Source organism: Polypterus senegalus, chromosome 11, assembly GCF_016835505.1.
Source record: "Polypterus senegalus isolate Bchr_013 chromosome 11, ASM1683550v1, whole genome shotgun sequence".
In the NCBI taxonomy this organism is placed as follows: domain Eukaryota; kingdom Metazoa; phylum Chordata; class Cladistia; order Polypteriformes; family Polypteridae; genus Polypterus; species Polypterus senegalus.
The window spans coordinates 160,631,547-160,654,354 of NC_053164.1; the positions used below are offsets into that span (position 1 = coordinate 160,631,547).

The 22,808-nt window shown below is 37.5% G+C and overlaps 1 protein-coding gene across 1 annotated transcript in view; it reads right to left on the reverse strand.

Annotated features, from left to right (window-relative positions):
- ano2b (anoctamin 2b) overlaps nucleotides 1–22,808 on the reverse strand; it is a 361,358-nt gene that overhangs the window by 234,023 nt on the left and 104,527 nt on the right. Inside the window, exon 5 of the mRNA XM_039769975.1 lies at nucleotides 1,811–1,965. Coding sequence (XP_039625909.1) covers nucleotides 1,811–1,965 — 155 coding nt within the window. The remainder of the gene's footprint in view (nucleotides 1–1,810; nucleotides 1,966–22,808) is intronic.

The following is a 22,808-nucleotide window of genomic DNA, read 5'->3' on the forward strand; positions in this document are numbered from 1 at the left end:
GCCCTTACGTCCGCACCTGTTTTGATGGCACCTAACTTTTCTTTGCCTTTCATCCTTCAGACGGACGCTTTGGACACAGGCCTGGGCGCCGTGCTGAACCAAAGTGTCGATGGTATGGAACACCCCATCATGTTCCTGAGCCGAAACTGTTGGACCAGGAGACCAGGTATGCAGCGGTGGAAAGGGAGGCTTTGGCAATTAAATGGGCGATTACTCAGCTTAGGTACTACCTGTTAGGCCGGGAATTCACCCTTGTCACGGACCATGCACCTCTACAGTGGATGGCCCTGCACAAGAAGTCGAATCCATGGGTCATCCGGTGGTTTCTTGACCTACAGCCATATAAGTTTTCGTTCGTTCATCGCCAAGGTGCTCTCCATGCCAACGCTGATGCTCTTTCTCGGGTTCACGACCTCTAGATTAGGGTCGCCCGACCCGATGGGTCTGGGCTAAGCGGGGGCCTTGTCACACACGTGCACATGGGAGGCAGCTAAAGGGTTTGGGTAAGGACAGTTCTGAGACATACCAGGATGTGGCAGAGTGCACTGACTCTTTTTCTTCCTTGCTTGCAGGCCCTTCCCTGGGGATTCTGCCTGGCTCTCCTGACGTCACTTCCGGGACCAAGCCTATCGAAGGAGACCTTGCTGGCTCCGGCCCCTGTGATGTCACAGCAGTGCTATCATTTAAAAAGAACACTTTGCAGCCAGGAAAACAAATTATACAGGTGGCTGCCCCAAACCTTGCTTTGTCTCATCGTGGCTTTTGTGACAACATATATACTATATTCTCAGTGTCCAGCAAACATTAAGGTATATTAATAATATATGGCCAGAAGTATTGGATGGAGTAGTGTAAGAAAAGGGCCAATTAAACTCTGGAGCAATGAAAAAATGTTCTCTGGAGTGATGAATCACAGTAATTGACAAATCTGTTTTCAGTGGGAGCCAGAAGAATGCTACCTTCCAGACTGCATATTGCTTACGCTAAAGTTTGATGGAGGGGAGAATAATGGTCTTGGGCTGTTTTTAGGGCTTAGGCTATGCCCCCTTCACTTCAATGAAGGGCACTGTTAATGCTACAGCAAGAAAATATTTTAGACAATTGTACCCTCCAACTCTGTGACAACAGCTTGGGGAAGGTAGTTTTCTGCTCTAGCATGACTGTGCTCCTGTGTACAAAGCCATGTCTACAAATATGTGATATGACAAATTTAGTGTGGAGGAACTTGAGTGGCCTGCACAGAGTCTTGACCTCAACCCTATTGAACACCTCTGGGATGAACTGGATTGTTGATTGTGAACCAGGCGTTCTCAACCAACATTAGTATGCATGCTTTATTTTCTTAAATTTGTGTAAGTACATTTCACAAATGCTCTTTTGGCTGATTGGGAACAAATTCACACAGACACACTCCAAAATCTTGTGGAAAGCCTTCCCAGAAAAATGAAGGCTATTATAGTTGAAAAGAGATAGCTAACTCAATATTAATGCCCATAGTTTTGGTGTGGGATGTCCAAAACAGCCCACACAGGTGTTGTGGCCAAATAGTGCATTTACCTAGTACAATACAAGTGGTGTTCATTATTTTTGTTTTCTTCGCAAGAAATTATTATATTCAAGTGTACAGTATATGCAACAATTTGATTGACAAATTTGGATTGAGTTTTTGCATGCATTCTTACTAATATAAATCCTAAGTACCACCATGATACATGTTATTTAAAACCAAGATACAAATACCAGGTATGCAATTATTACATAAAATAAATTACATCAAATAAAATAAAATAATTCATGTGACTCAACTCACAGATGCATTTTCTCTCTAGAGAATGAATGTGAAAGGTACTTCATCTTCCTATCACTTTCCATTTGTGGCACTCTGGGATGTAACGGTTTTGAGAATTTTTGCCAAACAGCATTTAATTTTGAACCGATTCCATTGTCCTCTTTCAGTTCATACATCTGAAAAAAAATTAAATAATACAATTATAATTCAATTTAAAACTTGTAGCTGTATACAATGCTTAAGAAAAACACTGTATATTACATATACAGTACATATAAACACAGTATACATATTTTTAGTAATATAACAACAATCTCAGTTCACAGCAATAATTTTAATTAACCATTAATAATTTGAGCTTATTAGGTAATCTTGTAGTGTGCACTGATGACACAGTAACTTTGCTGTGGTTGCATTGTTTTGCCAGAACAAACTCCAGTGCCCTGCAACTTCAAGTTGGATTAGACAAATTCAGAAAATTGATTCGTGTATGAGTCAATGACTGGATTTCATTCACTACCTGGATAACCTTAACCATCCTTAAAAAATATTTCCCACTAACCACTTATTACAATTTATATTGAATGTCAAAAAGCACATATTCAGAGTAGTTTAAAATGCTATGCCTCAGTTGTTATGCAATAATATACAAGAATAGTTTCATCAAATATTTGAAATATTAAATGGTATTCTTTGATTTTAATTCTTAAACATTATTTTAATTGCCAACATTTCAATTTCTCACTCCCCATCTTAGTTTCTTGAATAGATATATCAAATCAGAACAATGTAATGATGCTGGCATACATCTTTTTAGATTGGACTCGGTTTAATTGACATTCTTGTGTGCAGTTTGCATGTTCTCTCAGTGTTCTTTAGCTTTAAAACAGAAGTTTACCTATTTCCTCTACAAGCAAAAACTGACTGACAAATTGAAATTGGTCAGATAAAAAAGTGCTGTTTTTTTTTTTTAACATGTGATACCTTTTCATCAATAGTTTCTGCAAGAATATGTGCTAACACTACCTAACCATGACCAAAAAATGGATGTTACTGTATATGTAAGGTTATGTCTTCTTAATAAAATGATGATGTATTATATAGTATATAGTATTTATACTATACTATTTATACTATATAGAATATAGTATTTTACCTATATTATAGGTGTTTTAAGGGTAAATATTCACGGGTGAAGGACTGTGCTTATGCAAATGAAGATGAGATAGTCAGGGATAGACTAGTGTTTGGCACAAACTCAGATCGCAAGATCGCACGAGATAGCACAAGCACAGGTGAGAACCTTTGATGCATGTACTCCGAGCGACTCACATGAACTGACTGTGAACGCAGTACGCAGAGAACAAGGAAGAGGTCCAAAGAGCGCTGAACAAAAAACGCATTACACAATTGAGAAGGCAGCAAAAGAATATGAAGCGAGTGACGCATACAAGCATATTCATAAGTGCAGTAACTGCGGAAACAAAGCACGGTGTAAACCTTAAGCTTACATTAAATTCATAGACATGACATTGGCGTTTGTCATGCCTACGACGAATACGATATTCATGAGATACAAGTTTAATGACAAGATGCAGGGTATAAACGAGACTTTTGATCACTTAGTAACGAAGTTAAAATTGCTGTAACATGGTTAAAATTGCTGGTGAAGGACTGTGCTTATGCAAACAAATAGGAAAGCAAGGTGTAAAGCTTAACTTTAAATTAGGTTCATAGACACGCTGCCGCTGGCGTTTGTCATGCCTAAGACGAATAAGATATTTGCGAGATACAAGTTTAATGAGAGGACGCTGGCACAAACTCAGCAAAAGTGTGAGAGAAACTTTTAAGTGCTGGGTCTCAGCTAACATTAAATAAAGCCGTGGACATTGCAACATTGCACGAGATAGCACAAGCACAGCTCAGAACCTTCGATGCATGTACTCCGAGCGACTCACGTAAACTGATTGTGAACGCAGTATGCACACAAAAAGCAACAGCTCCAAAGAGCGCTGAACAAAAAACGCATTACACAATTGAGAAGGCAGCAAAAGAATATGAAGCGAGTGACGCATACAAGCATATTCATAAGTACAGCTACTGTGGAAACAAAGCACAATGTGGAAAAAGTCAATGTCCAGCTAAAGGAACAGTATAACAAAAACCCGTGCATGCAGTGTGTGATGTCTCAGATAAACAGGAAGATGAGTTGTTTATTGATGCAGTAAGAAAGGAATTGATAAATGAAACCTATTATCTTTACAACGGTTGACAAACACAGAATGTAACTTGAACACAACACATCCTCCAAATAGGAACCTGATTGAAAGAAATAATGATAATCAAATCCTTGATGACAGCAACACTCATAACAGTCACAAACCAATTACATTGACAATCATGTTAAATTATTTTTAAAAGTTCCCTTTTCTTTTTCATAAATTCTTTAAATTCTTTAACACACCAATTCTCCGCTGCGAAGCGCGGATATTTTGCTATATATATATATATATATATATATATATATATATATATATATATATATACACACACACTCACACATACACACATATATATATATATATATATAGATATAGATATATATATATATACTAGCAGAATACCAGCGGAGAAGTAGTGTGTTAAAGAAGTTATGAAGAAGAAAAGGAAACATTTTTTAAATAATATAACATGATTGTTAATGTAATTGTTTTGTCATGGATATGAGTGTTGTTGTCATATCTATATATATCTATATCTATATATATATATATCTCCTTTGGGGTGCGAGCAGCTGTTGCTGGGAGTGCCAGAATCCATCGAGGAAGAAAAATGAAAAAACAAACGGATGACTCTTACTTTTACGTGCACTTAGTGCTGCGTGGGTATTATGAACTATCGTATCTGTTCAAGTTCTATTTAAATTTTAAATATAAGTAATTTTTATTTAGTCGACAGGAATATGTTTGGTAGGAATGTAAGTTAAATTTAGTCAGCATTGCATAAATTTTTCTTCACCATAGAAATCTAAAGAGTAAATTCAACTTAAACTCCTACCAAAGATATTTCTGTCAACTAAATAGAACCTAATTATGTCCAAATTCGAGCTATAGAGCTGTCGCCCGCCAGCCTGGATAAATCACCCTTGCTTTGCTCTTACTTTTTTACCGTTCATTTAATCATGGCTAGTTGTGAAAAAATTAGAACATGGAAGGAGGATTACACTTGGCTTTACTAAAATAATTATTGATAGCGAATAAAGTATCCATTATTCATAAAGCTTCAATCGGTGATCTGTTTTTCTGCGTTAACCTCATATTTTTTCATAGTTGTTCTCAGACCAAGGGGGTGCGAGGGTATAATGAATCGGAAGCGCTGATATATATATATTGAATATATTGAAATAGTTTTACTGTCAAATAATGCAAACAGTACGCGGCACATGTTTCGCCCCAATTCTGGACTCATGACGCATACACACTCACTGCACCCCCTCTCGGGAATCTAACCTCGGACGTCAGCACTAGAGGCGAAGTCACTCGTGTAGCGTCACGGCGTGTGGTTCGTTTATTTCACAGTATGTAGATCGGGGTGTGTGTATATATATATATATATATAGCAGAGAGCAGAGAGCGGCAGCGGATCAGCGAGTGGGAGCAGAGAGCGGCAGCGGATCAGCGAGCGGAAGCAGAGAGCGGCGGCGTCTCCCACAGGCACATAGCCCTTCGAAAGCACCGAGCAAGTTCACCTGAGGTAAAGCCGGCAGCTGACCAGTAGAAATAACCGGCAGTGAGAAATTAAAGTCGATCGCTCAGCGGGTGGTGGAAACTTAAAGCGACGGTGATTCAGCTGAACACGGAAAGCGCCGAAGCACCTATAAAACGGCAAAGATGACTTCAACATTTAATGTAAGTTCTATCTGCTCTCTGCCCATCGAGGGCACGTTTATATGTTGTGTGTCCTGCAGTATGTACAGCTCAGGTTTTCCGGCCGACAGTGCAGATAGCTTCACCTGCCAAAAATGTTTAGTTAATTTAGAGTTGGTCGGGAAAATACGCGAATTGGAGGACCGCGTTAGGAATCTGATAGCGATTAGGCAAACCGAAAATTGGATCGACTCGGTTTGTTTAGACAATTCGGCTACATCTGATTCAGCTTCAGTCTCTCCAGGTCCCACTGTAGTCAGTGCGAGGCCGAAATCAGCAGCACCAATTCAGCCACAGGGCGAGTGGGTAACAGTAAGACGGGGGTCTAAGAATCCAAAATTTAGTCCCCCAGCACCCAGGTCACCAATTCGGACCCAGAACAGGTTCTCAGCTCTCCAGCGCCTGTGGAAACTGAGAATAATAAAGTGCTCATAATTGGCGATTCCATAGTGCGGAATGTTAGAATTCCAAACTATGTTAAACCAGCAGTTAATGTTAAGTGCCTTGCAGGGGCCAAGATTTCTGGCATAAAGGCGCATTGGACCGTGTTGCCGGCGATGAAGTATCTACCTTATTGCTGCATGTCAGCACTAATGATATTTATTTACAGCAATCTGAGGTATTAAAGCGGAACTTCATCTCTATGCACCAAAGCTAAAACAAAATGTCGGAATTTAATTGTATCTGGTCCCTTACCAAGATTATATAGAGGGATGTGATTTATAGCAGATTGCATTCCCTTTCACTGCTGGCTAGAAACCTGGTGTGCAAATAAAAGCATAGCATTTGTGAACAATTGGGATGATTTTTGGGAAAGGCCTGGATTTTTCAGAAGAGATGGTCTGCATCCTAACTAGAGGGATCTTATGTATTATCCCAAAATATGGAAGCAAAACTGCCTGGTTGACCGATTAGAGCACCATCCAGGCCGCAGTCATGTGATCTTAAATCACAGGCTGTTCTTTATCCCACCTGTTATTTTCCTGAAGCTGTTACCCATAATCCCTGTTGTGGGGCATCCAGTAAATTTAGTCTTGATACAAACCATAAATTAATTGATAACCAAAAATAAGGTGTATAATTAGACCAAGGGATAAAACCAGACACTCCACCAGGGGCATCTGTAATAGAAATTTAATTCAAATTAAAACAAAAATATATCAGCAGTTCAGAAAGAACCATGCAGTTTTAAATGCTGTTTATTGAACATTCGCTCTCTTGGCACTAAAGCTGTTTTGGTAAATGATATTAAGTACAAAATCTGATCTGTGTCTTCTTACTGAAACCTGGCTTAGTAAATGTGACACTGTTCCCTAGCTGAGGCGTCACCAGATGGATACTCGTTCCTTCATAAGTCTAGAGATTCTGGTCGAGGAGGAGGCCTTGGAATAATTCATTGTAACAAAATGCAAATCACTCCTAAAAATTTAGGCAACTTTACATCCTTTGAGGCATTCATTTTAAATATTAAAACAGATTCCAACACAATTATAGTGCTAGTCTACAGACCACCAGGGCCATATTCATTGTTCATGACTGAATTTAGCAACCTTCTGTCTGATTTGGCTATAAATTATGATCATGTAGTTCTGATGGGGGATTTTAATGTACACATTGATGTGGAAACTGACACTTTTAGCAAATGTTTTACTTATTTGTTAAATTCAGTAGGATTTTGTCAGATTGTCAAAGGTCCAACTCATAATCATAACCATACATTAGATTTAATTATAACTTACAAAGTTGAAATTCAAAATTTAAATATTACTCCATTAAATGTAGTTATTTCCGATCACTTCTTAATTACGTTTGATTTAGTTCTGCCCATGCCAGCGCTCGCAGATTAAAACAAAGACAGTGCGACATCTAGATTGTAATTCTGCTTCAAAATTTATAGATACCTTGAGTAAGTCGAGTGTAATTGTGGAAAACCATTTAGATCAGTTAACATCAAATGTAAACGTGGAAAACAATTTAGATCAGCTAATATCACATTATAATGTGACCTTGAGAGATGCTCTGGACACAGTGGCTCCCCTAAAACAAAAGTGATCAAAGCACATAGAAACTCTCCCTGGTTTAATGAAAATACTCGAGCTCTTAAATTAGAGTGTCGAAAACTGGAGCGCAGATGGAGAACAACAAAGCTACATGTCTTTCAAATTGCATGGACAGAGAGTGTTAATAAATATAAAAAAGCCCTCTTTAAAGCTCGCTCAGAATACTATTCTACATTAATAGATAGCAATAATAAAAATCCTAGGGTACTTTTTAGAGCAGTGGCTAAATTAACAAATGGGAATTCAGATCAACAGTGCAAAATACCAACAGATATTAGCAGTACAGACTTTATGAACTTCTTCAATGAGAAAATTAAAAATATAAGATCCCAGATCTCAGCATCACAGTACAAACCAAATACTAGCTTAGCAGACCCTGTCCACATTGCATTCAGCACTTTAATAATTTTAATCCTGTAACTCACCAGGAAGTCTTAACTTTAATTACTAAAATGAAGCCCACTACTTGTTCCCTAGATCCAGTGCCAACAAAACTAGTAAAAGTGCAATGGATGTTCTTGCAGCCTATTCTAACATTATCAATAGTTCATTACTGCATGGCACAGTACCTGATGCACTAAAAGTGTCAGTCATTAAACCTTTACTTAAAAAGTCAGACCTAGACCCACACATACTAAATAACTATAGGCCTATTTCAAATTTACCATTTCTCTCTAAAATACTAGAAAAGTAGTCGCCAGTCAGCTTCAGTCACACCTTACGCATTACAATTTATTTGAGAAATTCCAGTCTGGCTTTCGCACTGGTCATAGTACAGAAACGGCACTAACACGGGTTGTAAATGACATTCTGATATCCTCTGATGAAGGAAATTCCACTGTAATTATGTTGTTGGACTTAAGTGCAGCATTTGACACCATTGACCATTCTATTTTACTGCACAGGCTAGAAAACGATGTTGGGCTTACAGGCCCGTGCTCGCTTGGTTCAGTTCTTATTTATCAAATCGATTCCAGTATGTACAGAAATGTGCAGACAGTACTCCATCATTATACACAGAAGTTCAATATGGTGTCCGCAGGGCTCAGTACTGGGACCTTTACTGTTTTCACTTTACATGCTTCCACTGGGATCTCTCATTAGGAAACATAATGTTAATTTTCACTGTATGCAGATGACACCCAGTTATACCTTTCATTTAAATCAAATGAAGTTTCTCCGATGTTGTCTTTAATTAGTTGTGTTAGTGAATTAAAGGAATGGATGAATGAGAACTACTTGTCTTTAAATACAGATAAAACAGAGATGTTAATTGTTGGAGGGAATGACGCTGATCACAGCAATATTTTGTCGTCATTTAACTCAGTTGGAATCCCAATTAATTTTACTGAATCAGCCCGCAATCTAGGAGTTATCTTTGACTCTAGCATGTCATTTAAAGCGCATATTACAAAGTCGTCCAAAACATGTTTTTTTTCCATCTTAAAAATGTTAGGAAATTAAGGCGCTTTCTAAATAAACAGGATTGTGAGAAATTAATTCATGCATTTATCTCTAGTAGGATTGACTACTGCAATGCGGTGTTCACTGGCTGTTCAAACTGTTCTCTATACAGCCTCCAGTTAATCCAAAATGCGCTGCAAGAATTATTACAAGAACAAGAAAATATGAACACATAACCCCAGTTCTTAAATCTTTACACTGGCTCCCAGTTAAGTTTAGGGCAGATTTCAAAATCCTCCTTTTAACATATAAAGCATTAAATGGCCAAGGTCCGCTTACTTGTCTGAACTTATCATGACTTACAAACCTGAGCACATTAAGATCTCAAGATGCCGGTCTGCTTAGGATTCCAAGGATTAATAAAATAACAGTGGGAGGTCGAGCTTTTAGTTACAGGGCCCCTAAACTGTGGAATGGTCTTCCTGCTTCCATAAGAGATGCCCCTTCAGTCTCAGCCTTTAAATCCCGGCTGAAGACTCACTACTTCAGTTTAGCATATCCTGACTAGAGCTGCTGATTAACTGTACATACTGCATCTCTGTTGTTAGTCATTAGCACTATAACATAAGTAACATGATAATTATATTTGAATACTAACCCTCACCTATTCTGTTTCTTTCTCGGTACCCAAATGTGGCATTGGTGCCACGCCCACCTGCCAAGTTGTTTGCCTGCCTATGGTAAAGTCATCCCTGATGGAGGATCACAGGAATCATGGGAAAGAGGGTCCTTTCATCGAGCAACGTTTCAGCCGTGGCATGGCCAAATGGGGAGGCAGCTAGATGGATGAGGTCTCCAGGACTCTAAAAATATCCAAACCTAATTATGTCATATCATCTACTGTTAAACCGTACTTCTAAAATTTTTATTATTATGCTGTCTTAAGGAATTGTTCTGTTTTGTATATTGTATTGTATTGACCCCCTACTTTTGACACCCACTGCACGCCCAACCTACCTGGAAAGGGGTCTCTCTTTGAACTGCCTTTCCCGAGGTTTCTTCCATTTTCCCTACAAGGTTTTATTGGGAGTTTTTCCTTGTCTTCTCAGAGAGTCAAGGCTGGGGGGCTGTCAAAAGGCAGGGCCTGTTAAAGCCCATTGCAGCACTTCCTGTGTGATTTTGGGCTATACAAAAATAAACTGTATTGTATTGTATAAACTGTATATACTCTCCTGTAGCCACAATAAATGCCTTTATTTTATAGAGAAACCAGGGATGAACAAGTTCCATTCTACTGCAGGCACAGCCGCGACACAAATAAAAAACATCAATAATAACTCATAAACGTGCAGTATTATTTAGGAAAATTGCAACATTTTACTCACCAAAAATTTTGGATCATTTGTAAACAAAATCCATCGTCCTCTGTTTCCTCAAAAACAGTTAAATTACTCTGTCGTACGGATTATCCGAGCGCTTCAGTTCCATCAAAACGTCACTTTCTATCGCCATCGAAGCTAATGCTGAAACGCGAACCCGCCCTATAGTATTCCTGGCATAAGTTTGATTTCGCTTTGGGGCTGAAAATGTCCGCTCTACAGAAGCAGCGTACACAGGAATGTTCACCGTCAAATATACCAATGTGAACAGCCGCCCCATGCTCTCATTCAGATTTTTCTGATGAAGGAAGTCAAGGAGATCAGTGGAAGATTCTCCTGCAAAATCATCCATGGCATACATTATAGTCAGTTCTGTTTTTAGCCGAGACAGATCAAAAACGCTCTTGTGTTACAGTAGGGAAGGCTGCATGTGTGAAATTTTTCTTGTATTCCCGAAACTTCTGGGGTTCGAGGAGCGTGACAAACATCAGGTTTTCATGGTCTTGAAATCTGGGCTGTGTCTGGCAAATACTATTGTCCAGAATCCTGCCATGGAGTTGGCCGTAGTGCACGCGACGATCTTTCGCTCTGAGCGGTTGTGGTGCCTTCAATGGTGTCATAGAGTTCCTCATATTGGCTTCTATCCAATCAATGGGTCTGAATACGGTGATGTTGCCGTATGCCTGCTAAAGGGCCCTACTGACACCAACTTAAAATCTGATTGGTTGAAGCAACAGGTTAATCAACATTTATTCTGTGTTAGAGTGCCTCCACAACAGATTGTGAAAGCCTCTCTGCCTGGCAACAAATGATGGCTGAAATGTGATTGGTTAAATATTTTAATAAGAAACTCCGCCTCCCATGGCTATCGAGCGGCATTCTATTACAGTGTATATGGATGAAAATACGTTCCAGTTATGACCATTACGCGTAGAATTTTGAAATGAAACCTACCCAACTTTTGTAAGTAAGCTGTAAGGAATGAGCCTGCCGAATTTCATCCTTCTACCTACACGGGAAATTGGAGAATTAGTGATGAGTGAGTGAGTGAGTGAGGGCTTTGCCTTTTATTAGTATATATATATATATATATATATATATATATATGTAAATATGTATGTATATATATATATATATATATATATATATATATATATATATATATATATATATATATATATATATATATATATATATATATATATATATATATATACAGTGCATCACTTTTTCCACATTTTGTTATGTTACAGCCAGTATGTCAAGAGTGTTTTAGAGGTTAAGAGAGTGTCGAACAGAGTGTTAATTATGAAGCTGGAAACTGAAGATGTGATGATGAATGTTAGTAGTGCATATGCCCCACAAGTTTTGTGTGCAGTGGATGAGAAAGAATGTTTCTGGAGTGAGTTGGATTAAGTGGTGGAGATTGTACCCAAGGGAGAGAGAGTGTTGATTGAAGCAGATTTCAATGAACATGATGGTGAATGGAACAGAGGGAATGAGTTGGTGGATGGGTAGTTATGATGTAAATATGAGGAATGAAGAAAGTTTGATGGATTTTGTGAAAAGGATGGACAAGACTGTGGTGAATACATGTTTTAAGAAGAGGGAGGAACACAGGGTGACATACAACAGTGGAGAAAGATGCACACAGGTGGATTATATACTATACAAAAGGGTCCGTCTGAAGGAGATGGGAGACTGCAAAGTGGAGGCAGGGAAATGTATAGTAAGGCACCATGGGATTGTGCTCTGTAGGATGATGTTGGACATCAAGAAGAGGAAAAGAGTGAGAGCAGAGCCAAGGGTCAAAGAATGGAAGTTGACAAAGGAAGACTGTAAGGTGGAGTTGGTTGAGAACAATATATATTAGTCCACTCTAAAGCTCTGATGTCCCAATTCAATTTGATATTGATTCACAATGTCCTGATTTAATATTAGTGTTAGCATGCACTTATATATTTGAAGTGCTGGCTTTTTTGGAGATTACTTAACCATGCATAGGGAATATTAATATAAAGTGACTAATTTCAGTAACGCTTTTTTTGAAGGGTGTCTGCATTGTGATTTCACAACATATGCATAAGCATGGAATGACATATAAGAAGCATAACTTGATTAGTACTGAACAGTTAACATCAGTACTAGCAAGATCTGGAACAAAATATTATTGCTGTTTTAAAAAAAAAACAAAAAAAAACTTACAACACTTTAACTAACATGTATTGCCACACATATTATGGGGGGCTCCTTGTTTTAATACAATGCAACGGCACCTATTAATTATGGGGCTCTGTCCCGTGCTTGCTTTGCTCGCCAGCCCCTGGCCAGGGGCAACTCGCTAGCCACTTTGCAAGTGGATGTACAGTTTAAACATATTATTTTAATGATAATTGTTACATATGCATAATAGAACTATTTTACATTACAGCGAGTAATTAACCATGGTAAAACACAGTAAAACGTAATAAATTGAAAGAAAATTATGTTTCATGTTGTGTTATACGTTTTCATTCATTTTGGCTCTGAAATTAGCACGCAAATACTTTTTAAACTTTTAGTTTTACTGTAAAACTTCAGTGAAACAATTTTTTGAATTAACTTTTTATCAATATTGCACTGAATTTTGATTCCGTGTTTGGACTTACATCACAACAATGCAGCGTATTACTGCCCGTAAGTGAATATTGTTTCTTTTTCTCTAATAAATAAACAGACTTTTTCAAATTTTTGTCCCTGTGATTTGTTAGTTGTCATAGCAAAAGCTGTTGTAACAGGAAACTGTACACATTTTAATACGAATGGCATATCAAGATCTCCTTTGGTGTCTAATGTTATCCGTGGAAGATATACTACATTACCTTTCTTGTCGGCTGTTAAAATTTTACATGCCATTGTCGTGTAACCAATCAATAATTTTCATGTTAATTCATTTGACTTTGTTTCTCTGTGCTAAGATTACCCATGTACACAATTCTTCTGTTAATTACCCTTCGGGGTGAAATTCATCAATAAGACTTTGAAATAATAAGTCTTTTTTTATTGGGAACTTAAAGTGAGGAAAACGTTAAAATTTATAAGAGCTGAGAGTGCAAAAGCATTCACACGAATGACAGGTGAGTGGACTGTGGGCATGGTTGTAAATGGTTGAGACTGTTACCCAAATGTATTCCCCTGTCGGACTTCTAAAATAATCTTGAATTAGTCAAAATCAAGGATACAGCAGGAAGACTTAACAGAAATCTTCAGTTGCTAATTTGTAGCAGACTGACTGGCATTCACTACTCTTGTCTGCAACACATTCGTCACAGGTCCCCAGTCATTTTTAAGTAGTGACATCAGTGACGTGGCAGGGCTTTGCTTAAGATTACATAAAGCCTAGGCAATAAAACCTCACTCATTTGCTTTTCGGTTTGTATGGCATACTGCATTCCCAAATCCTGTATCATTTGTCAAAAGCCCTTGATTTCAACAACAGTGTAGGGTTACAATTTTTTACAGATAAAAAAAGATTGTTATTTTTTGGGCACGAGGAAAATTAAATGAAAGCATGGAGCTAAATGCCATCTCCAGTGCAGATTGTTTAGGCTCAACTTGTTTGGAAGTCAACTGAGATTAAATTTATGGGTGACATCAGAATAAACGATTTCTCATGTTTGCTGTGTTATAATGCTTAACTTCTAAGTTGCACATTTTATGTATGGTTTTGCTTTTATCTACAGTGGTATGAAAAACTATTTGCCCCCTTCCTGATTTCTTATTCTTTTGCATGTTTGTCACACAAAATGTTTCTGATCATCAAACACATTTAACCATTAGTCAAATATAACACAAGTGAACACAAAATGCAGTTTTTAAATGATGGTTTTTATTATTTAGGGAGAAAAAATCCAAACCTACATGGCCCTGTGTGAAAAAGTAATTGCCCCCTGAACCTAATAACTGGTTGGGCCACCCTTAGCAGCAATAACTGTAATCAAGCGTTTGCGATAACTTGCAATGAGTCTTTTACAGCGCTCTGGAGGAATTTTGGCCCACTCATCTTTGCAGAATTGTTGTAATTCAGCTTTATTTGAGGGTTTTCTAGCATGAACCGCCTTTTTAAGGTCATGCCATAGCATCTCAATTGGATTCAGGTCAGGACTTTGACTAGGCCACTCCAAAGTCTTCATTTTGTTTTTCTTCAGCCATTCAGAGGTGGATTTGCTGGTGTGTTTTGGGTCATTGTCCTGTTGCAGCACCCAAGATCACTTCAGCTTGAGTTGACGAACAGATGGCGGACATTCTCCTTCAGGATTTTTTGGTAGACAGTAGAATTCATGGTTCCATCTATCACAGCAAGCCTTCCAGGTCCTGAAGCAGCAAAACAACCCCAGACCATCACACTACCACCACCATATTTTACTGTTGGTATGATGTTCTTTTCTGAAATGCTGTGTTCCTTTTCGCCAGATGTAACGGGACATTTGCCTTCCAAAAAGTTCAACTTTTGTCTCATCAGTCCACAAGGTATTTTCCCAAAAGTCTTGGCAATCATTGAGATGTTTCTTAGCAAAATTGAGACGAGCCCTAATGTTCTTTTGCTTAACAGTGGTTTGCGTCTTGGAAATCTGCCATGCAGGCCATTTTGCCCAGTCTCTTTCTTATGGTGGAGTCGTGAACACTGACCTTAATTGAGGCAAGTGAGGCCTGCAGTTCTTTAGACGTTGTCCTGGGGTCTTTTGTGACCTCTCGGATGAGTCGTCTCTGCGCTCTTGGGGTAATTTTGGTCGGCTGGCCTCTCCTGGGAAGGTTTACCACTGTTCCATGTTTTTGCCATTTGTGGATAATGGCTCTCACTGTGGTTCGCTGGAGTCCCAAAGCTTTAGAAATGGCTTTATAACCTTTACCAGACTGATAGATCTCAATTACTTCTGTTCTCATTTGTTCCTGAATTTCTTTGGATCTTGGCATGATGTCTAGCTTTTGAGGTGTTTTTGGTCTACTTCTCTGTGTCAGGCAGCTCCTATTTAAGTGATTTCTTGATTGAAACAGGTGTGGCAGTAATCAGGCCTGGGGGTGGCTACGGAAATTGAACTCACGTGTGATACACCACAGTTAGGTTATTTTTTAACAAAGTGACAATTACTTTTTCACACAGGGCCATGTAGGTTTGGATTTTTTTTCTCCCTAAATAATAAAAACCATCATTTAAAAACTGCATTTTGTGTTTACTTGTGTTATAATTGACTAATGGTTAAATGTGTTTGATGATCAGAAACATTTTGTGTGACAAACATGCAAAAGAATAAGAAATCAGGAAGGGGGCAAATAGTTTTTCACACCACTGTAGTTGTTCTTTGCCGACACTCTGTTTGAATCCGTAGTAAGTGAACACATCTGATTTACTTTAACGTTAATTACACCATTTTATGCAAGGTAGTCCTAGTGTTTTTATCTAGAATGCTTTAAGAGGAGCATTAGTAACATCTGCTGGATCGGAAGCCAAAATTGAAGTTGACCAAAAATCTACATATAGTAAATGAGAAGGCTATAGATTCACAAGATCAATCTTGAGACTTTAAGAATCAATATTGAATCGTTTAAATGAGATATGATTATTTGGAAAATCGATATTTTTACACAAGCCTAGTTCCCTCATAACTGCACCATGTCTAATACACACATTATTTAAAGTAAATACATTTTGAAAGCCTATGTCGCTTCATAGTGTCCATCTATGCATTTTTCAAACTCACTAAAGCCTCAGTAGGGCCACAGGAGTTTATTTCAGTAAGTGTGGGATGCAAGGCAGGAACATCCCCTGGAGAGGAAAACAGTCCATCACAGTGTGAATACACTCACACACAAACACAAGCTAGGATGAAATTAGCATCACCAATCCACCTAACACAGACCTTTGGATGGTGGGATGAAACCCTAATGGACACAGGGAAAACTTGCAAGCTTCACACAGGGAGGACCCAAGGCATGAACCCCAACCTCTATTTTGCATGGCAGCAGTGCTACAACTGCACCACCATGCCACCCACTATGTATAGTCACATAATCAACTATCATTAAAAATAATTTCTTTACATAATTGTTCACACTTAATAATTAACATAATATTTAATCAACCCTCAATCATTGAGAATTCATTGCACTTGCAGAAAATTAAGTTTTATCACTTATTTGTGAACAATGTGACTATATCACCATTCCATGACTAAACACCTGCTCAACAAGGTAACTAGATGAAGGCCTTGCCTGTGTTCTCACTGGAACTTTGAACAATGAGGGTGAATTAGATAGACTGTTCTCACCATCACAAATATCCAAGTAGTTATTCAACTGAACCAAAGCACTACACTTTTTTTTTTTTTTTTTTTGCTTTTTATGGTACAATGCAAATAGCCCTGATTCACTGCTACCCTTGCTTAGGTCACCTTCTTCATTTAAACACAGTCATCTCAAGTAAACAAAAGTATATAGACACACTGAAGGTAATCATTAACGATAAAAGATATCAAATAAAACAATATGCAAAAACTAATGATAAACTCTGGTAAAATAACCTGATTAAAAAATAGTTGTTCATATTAAGCATAAAGATGAGATTAGCTCTCGTATATTTTCTTTCCATTAATGACAGCTACACACAGAGGTCTTTGACATAGACAAAGCAGTTGTCAGTTAATTATAACAGAGGAATTACCTTGGCATAATTACAGTATATAATATTCAAAAATAAGTTACTTCTGAAATCCTTTTAAGTGCAGTGCAAGTGTGTGCAACAGAAAATGATGTTCATTTTGTAGAATCATTAATTAATGGCATTCCATAACATCATGCTCATTCAAGCAGAATCATGCAGTATAAAATGAAAGATAGCCTTTAATTACGAGTCCTTTTATGTGAACTCGTGCATCTATGTTTGGAATTTCGTGTAACTAGATGGCAATTGCTTTATTTGCTCTTTCATCTTATTATGGTGTGTTATATAACTGGAACATATAATAAATGGGGGTTGTAGTGTATTTTCTGATGTTATGACATATTCTGCAATTACACACATATTTGCAACTTTAGCAAAAATGTAGTGTTTCTGGCATTGTATACAAGTTTCCGGTGAAATGAAAAAAGGAGGTACTAATTTGTGTCCATGAATAAAATGTTAAAAGATCCAGTCTCCTAAAGTGCCTCTTATACCCTTTTGAGCCATTGTCCACCAAAAGGTCTATGCACATAGTGCAGTACACCTAACACTGCAAAATTGTAATAACATACCAAACTGAAGATTTTACCATATACTATTAACAGTTTTTAGCTTGTGTAATGTTTGTTTTTAGCAAGCAATATTTTCTCTTCTCACCTCAAACAAATCAAAGCTTCCATGTTAAAATGAAACAGCACAAGGGTCATGAGTGCGAGCTCTCCAAGATCCAGCCAATTAGTTAAAGAGTTAAAGCAATCTTAAATTTAATATCGCTTAGTTTACATTAAGCCTCTTGTCTTAACCTTTAATACACTATCTAATTTATGTGACTAATGACTCTAATGCCTCAGCCCTTAAAAAAAAAAGGAAAGAAACTTAACAGTCACAATCTACAGAAGAGGGATGCGATGTTGGTGAAAAACATTAATAGCCTTGCACACCACTTAGGGAATAACTGGGAAACGTCACTTACCAGATACCATATGCAGGGTTGGGTTGTAGATATATTTCAGCATTTATTCAGTATGCAAAAGCAAGTATTCAGGATTCAGCTCATGGCACCTTTCTAAATTTGTATTCAAGAATACATTAACTTTATAATTTTTAATACTGAATAATTTTAAACTATAACTCGTAAAAAAAAATCATGTGCAGTTGACCCTTCATTTCCGTGGATTCAATCAAACACGGATGAAAAAATATTAAAAAAATTCCAGGAAATTTCAAAAAGCAAACCTTGAATTTTCTGTGTGTCAAGCATAACTTGAATCCACACTAATGAATTGACCTGTAGGCATGTCCTGCTCTAGCCTCTTGACATGTCACAGGTCTTCAGCTTCCCTAATACCCCACTCAGTGTTTGAACATTGCTTGCTTCACTTCTCATTTGTTCGCTTCTTGTATTTTGTGTGCAGTTGGTTAATTTAATGTTAAAGCACTGGGTGATGGTGACACTAAAGGTCTTCTGTTATGAAGTATAGCGCACAGTGTTGCCAGGTCTGCAGAATTCTCACCTAATTGGGCTATCTTTAATCATCCGCTGGAAAAAATGGGCTTTCATGTGTTGCATTTCTGGGCTACATTTTTAAAAGCAACATCGTATTCTGGGTTATTTCCCAACCCTTCCTATCATATTTTTACAATATTTTTCATCCATCTGTCACCCCTTCTACTGTTGATTGCACTTGTATATGTTCTTTACCATTGCAAAATCCCTGAAGGGACTCAACCAACCCCCATTATGTGATGGTATATACCCATTCTATCACTCTGAAATATCTCTGAGGAAACAACCCCAGGCTGGCACAGAATCATCATCATGTCTACCTCAGGTATTGGGCAAATTTTGCTAATTTTAGCCTTTTCTTGGGCTATAGATTTTTTAAACACATGACAACCCTTTTAGCACTTGCTCTCTCTCTCATGTTAGGAGCAGTGGCGGCGCTGTAGATAAAAATGGTTTGTGACATGCCGCTGATTCTGGCCATTTCTGTTTACTTTTTAGGTGAACTAAACTCTCGTAAATCTTGTTCTCTTTTGCCAGTTTTCCAAAAGTGTTTGTTGTTGCTTTATATTTGTTTGTGCTTTAATGAGTAACAGTTATGTATTTGATGTTTTAAGCAACAGCGCAGTAGATGGCAGAAGAAATGTAAAATGGTTTGTGACTCATAGCTGATTCTGCCTGTTCTGTTTGCATTTTAGCCTCTTGAGCCTAATTGCAGGGCAGTCTTATGTCATTTCCAAGGATATCATCCAAATAATTTGAAGCCTAAAAAGTAATTCTCAATCCTTCACTTTTTTCCTCTTCAGATCCCTTCTAAAATATTTTATTAAACCAGATAGTTCACAATCAATATACACAAGTGTAAATGGAAACAAAACAGAAGAAGAACCAGTGACTCATGTCTTTTGCATCTTATTGCTGGTAATGAGCACTTAAAAACAGCAAATGCAGTAGTTTAAGAACTAAAATAAGCGAATGGTAAATCTTAACGAGTGAAACAAATACAATGAAGCAGATAAATATTGCTTGAACGATAAGTGCTTCAACAGCAATAATTGACTTCTAACTAAGAAACTAGGTTAGAATAAAAACTTCCAGCACATCCAGTTACTCACCCTGCCTTAAAAACTAAGAGAGAGGCATACAATGCTCAACAAATCTCTTAAATCTTTTAAAAAATGTCAACATCACTTGACATGATTTAATGTACTGTATATGTGAGGATGTGCGTAGGTTATATGCAAATACTAATATGGCAGGGTAGTTAAGCGCAAGTATACCACTTTAAAAATGCAAAACCTGACTATGTTTTTTAAATGATAATTGTTTGTTAAGCTTCTTTCTCTAAAGTAGAACAACTCAAGAATGTGAACAGGCTAAAATGCACTCTACATTCATTTTTTCTTCTTCTTTTATTAATAAAATGTTTCCTGTTAAAGTTGGTTTCCCCTGATTTTGCTAAACAGTAAAAACAGAGCTTCTGTTTCATGTGAGACTGATGTGCATTTTTAGGGCACAATTTTATTTAAATATGTTTAACTTATACCTTTTTTATAAATTAGACCATATATCAGCTCCTAAAAGTATTCAAAACATATTCATAAAGTATTCAAATAAGTTACACATTTTGAGTATTCAATCAGAATACAAACCTGAATATTTTAAGGACTGAATATTTTGCCCAACACTGACTGTATGATAAAGCACCTATGGTGCTCCTCTCTTCAGAATGGACGGCAGGACAGATCCTCACTTGGACTGATATTTCACGGAGAAGGGAAAACAAGTAGAGTGTGCACTACACTCACATCAGATGAGTGCATTGGGTGAATCAAATCAGCATGGGAGAGTGGGGATCAGTTAGAGAGGTTTAGAGAGGGGCAGCGCAAAATAGGATCGGAGGAGTTGATGTGCAGCCGAGGAGACAGGCAGTGGTTTTCACGACAGAATAGGTACATTAGTTGGAACAACAACCTGTCAGCCAAATGAATAAGAGCTGTAAACAAGTAGCTAACTTCAGCCTCATTCGAAGCATTCTTTATGAATCTTCAGATGACTAAGCTTGAAAATGTTGTTGTCGTACAGGTGATCCTTGAAACATAGATCTCACAAAGGGCTATTCCATTCTTTGTAGTGTAGCCTGCAGTTGTACTGAAAAAATCTAAATTGTTCATGCCCAATGCTGATCATTCCTTGTTGCCTCCATCACACAGATCAGGTATACAGCGGTAAGAACATACTAATGGAATGTAAATTAAATAAATGCAATTCAAAAAATAATAATTGTGGTCCTACAAAGTGTTTCTAAGTAATTTCCTACAAGTCCGACTAAAGTCACAAGTCATTAGCAAGCAAGTCTAAGTCAAGTGCAGTCATTTTTAAAACTGTAAAGCAAGTCACATTATTTTTTTCTGTATTTTTTTTCACCATGTCTTTATGTTTGTCATTTTTTTTAAGTCAGCTGGCTTTATTTTTTCTTTACAGCACTGTGGCATTTATGTTTATTATGGATTTTTTCAATCAGTGGCAGACCTTAATTTGTGGAGCACTGAAGCTTGAACTGTTAGGGAGGACCCTTCAACTCTGCAATGAGGTCTAGGTAACCATTGTTATCTTTTTCAATGGGTTTGTAACAAGAGATCACCACCATCTGAAAACCAGTTCACCTTTAAATTTGCTGGTGACTCATTTATTGTAAGTCTGCTTAATGAGAATGAAATCAGTCAGGGTGCAGTGGTAAACAATTTTGTTAACTGGTATGATAAGTCTTTTCTGCATCTAAATGGGTAAAAAGGATATATCCGAGGTTTCCCTACCTCACTCTGAGAGGGCAAAGCAACAAAACTTAAATATTAAAATATCAAGGAAATGTGAATTTAAAAGAGTCCAAAAACTCTTTAAAATAGATAGATCTCACTTGGCTGGTGAGATTCTTGATGGGACCAGTTTTGGACAGGATAAGAGTTTGAGAACACCTGTGATTCAAGGCTAGGAAGAGATAACATAGAGAAGAGGCCTCTGAGAGCAGCTGGACTGATGAATCAGCAGAAAGGCAACGAAAGGCTTTTACTATAGACAGGGTCACGCTGACCTAATGCATGAAGAGAAAATCTTAGTAAATGCAGGCATTAGCAAAAATATTATAAGAATATATTAGCAATTAACTTTAGTGTAGAAATTAAGACAAATCAAGCAATGATCAAATGAAAGCACATACTATACTTCTTTTTAATTAAAGCTTAAAAGCTTCAGGTCACTATTGTAAAAAGTTTGGAAGGCTTAAGAGAGGAAACAATGAGAGGAAAACCCATATATGGAATTGAAGCCTTGGCCAGTTACAGAAAAATGGGAACAGAATAGAAAGATAACACATTCCATAAGGAGGCCAGTAATAGGAATAGTAAGGAGATAATAAGGGTTCCCATGGAAACTCAAAGTCTGATTAGAAGGGAGTAAAAGGGAGTCATAGGAGGTAAGCAAAGAAGCTCATTAGAGCAAGGTCGGAAAAGATAGGAAATTACTTAGTAAAGCCCAAAAATTGTGAAAAGGAAGCCTTCCACCCAGTCTTAGACCAATCAAAATAAGCCAAACAGACACCAAGAGGAACAATGGACAGTGAAGCCAGGTGCAGAATAAGCTAATTGAATGAGCCAAAATGATAAGAAATTGTTATAAATACTTCAATGGCTGTAATGATCATTGCTCAATCACATTCGGCCGAATTGGGTTGAGTCCGGGTTGTTGATTTATTGCAATAAAGCCTTAAAACTCTGTCTGTCTATCTCGAGTCCTAATAGCCTTTATTTTTAGGTAAAAAGCCTTCTGATGATGAATTTTTCGCCACAACAGTACCTTTGTGAAAGTGTTTATTTGATATTTGGCCATCAGCCTTCACACATTATACAGTTCATGTCTACATTTTTTCATTTATTATTAAAACATGAAAAACATTTCTGTTTTAATGATGTGTTTACATAGATTGTTGTAGACACAGAGCACACATGAAATTATTTCCCCTTAGAACTCTAGGTAGCTCACTCCCAGATAAT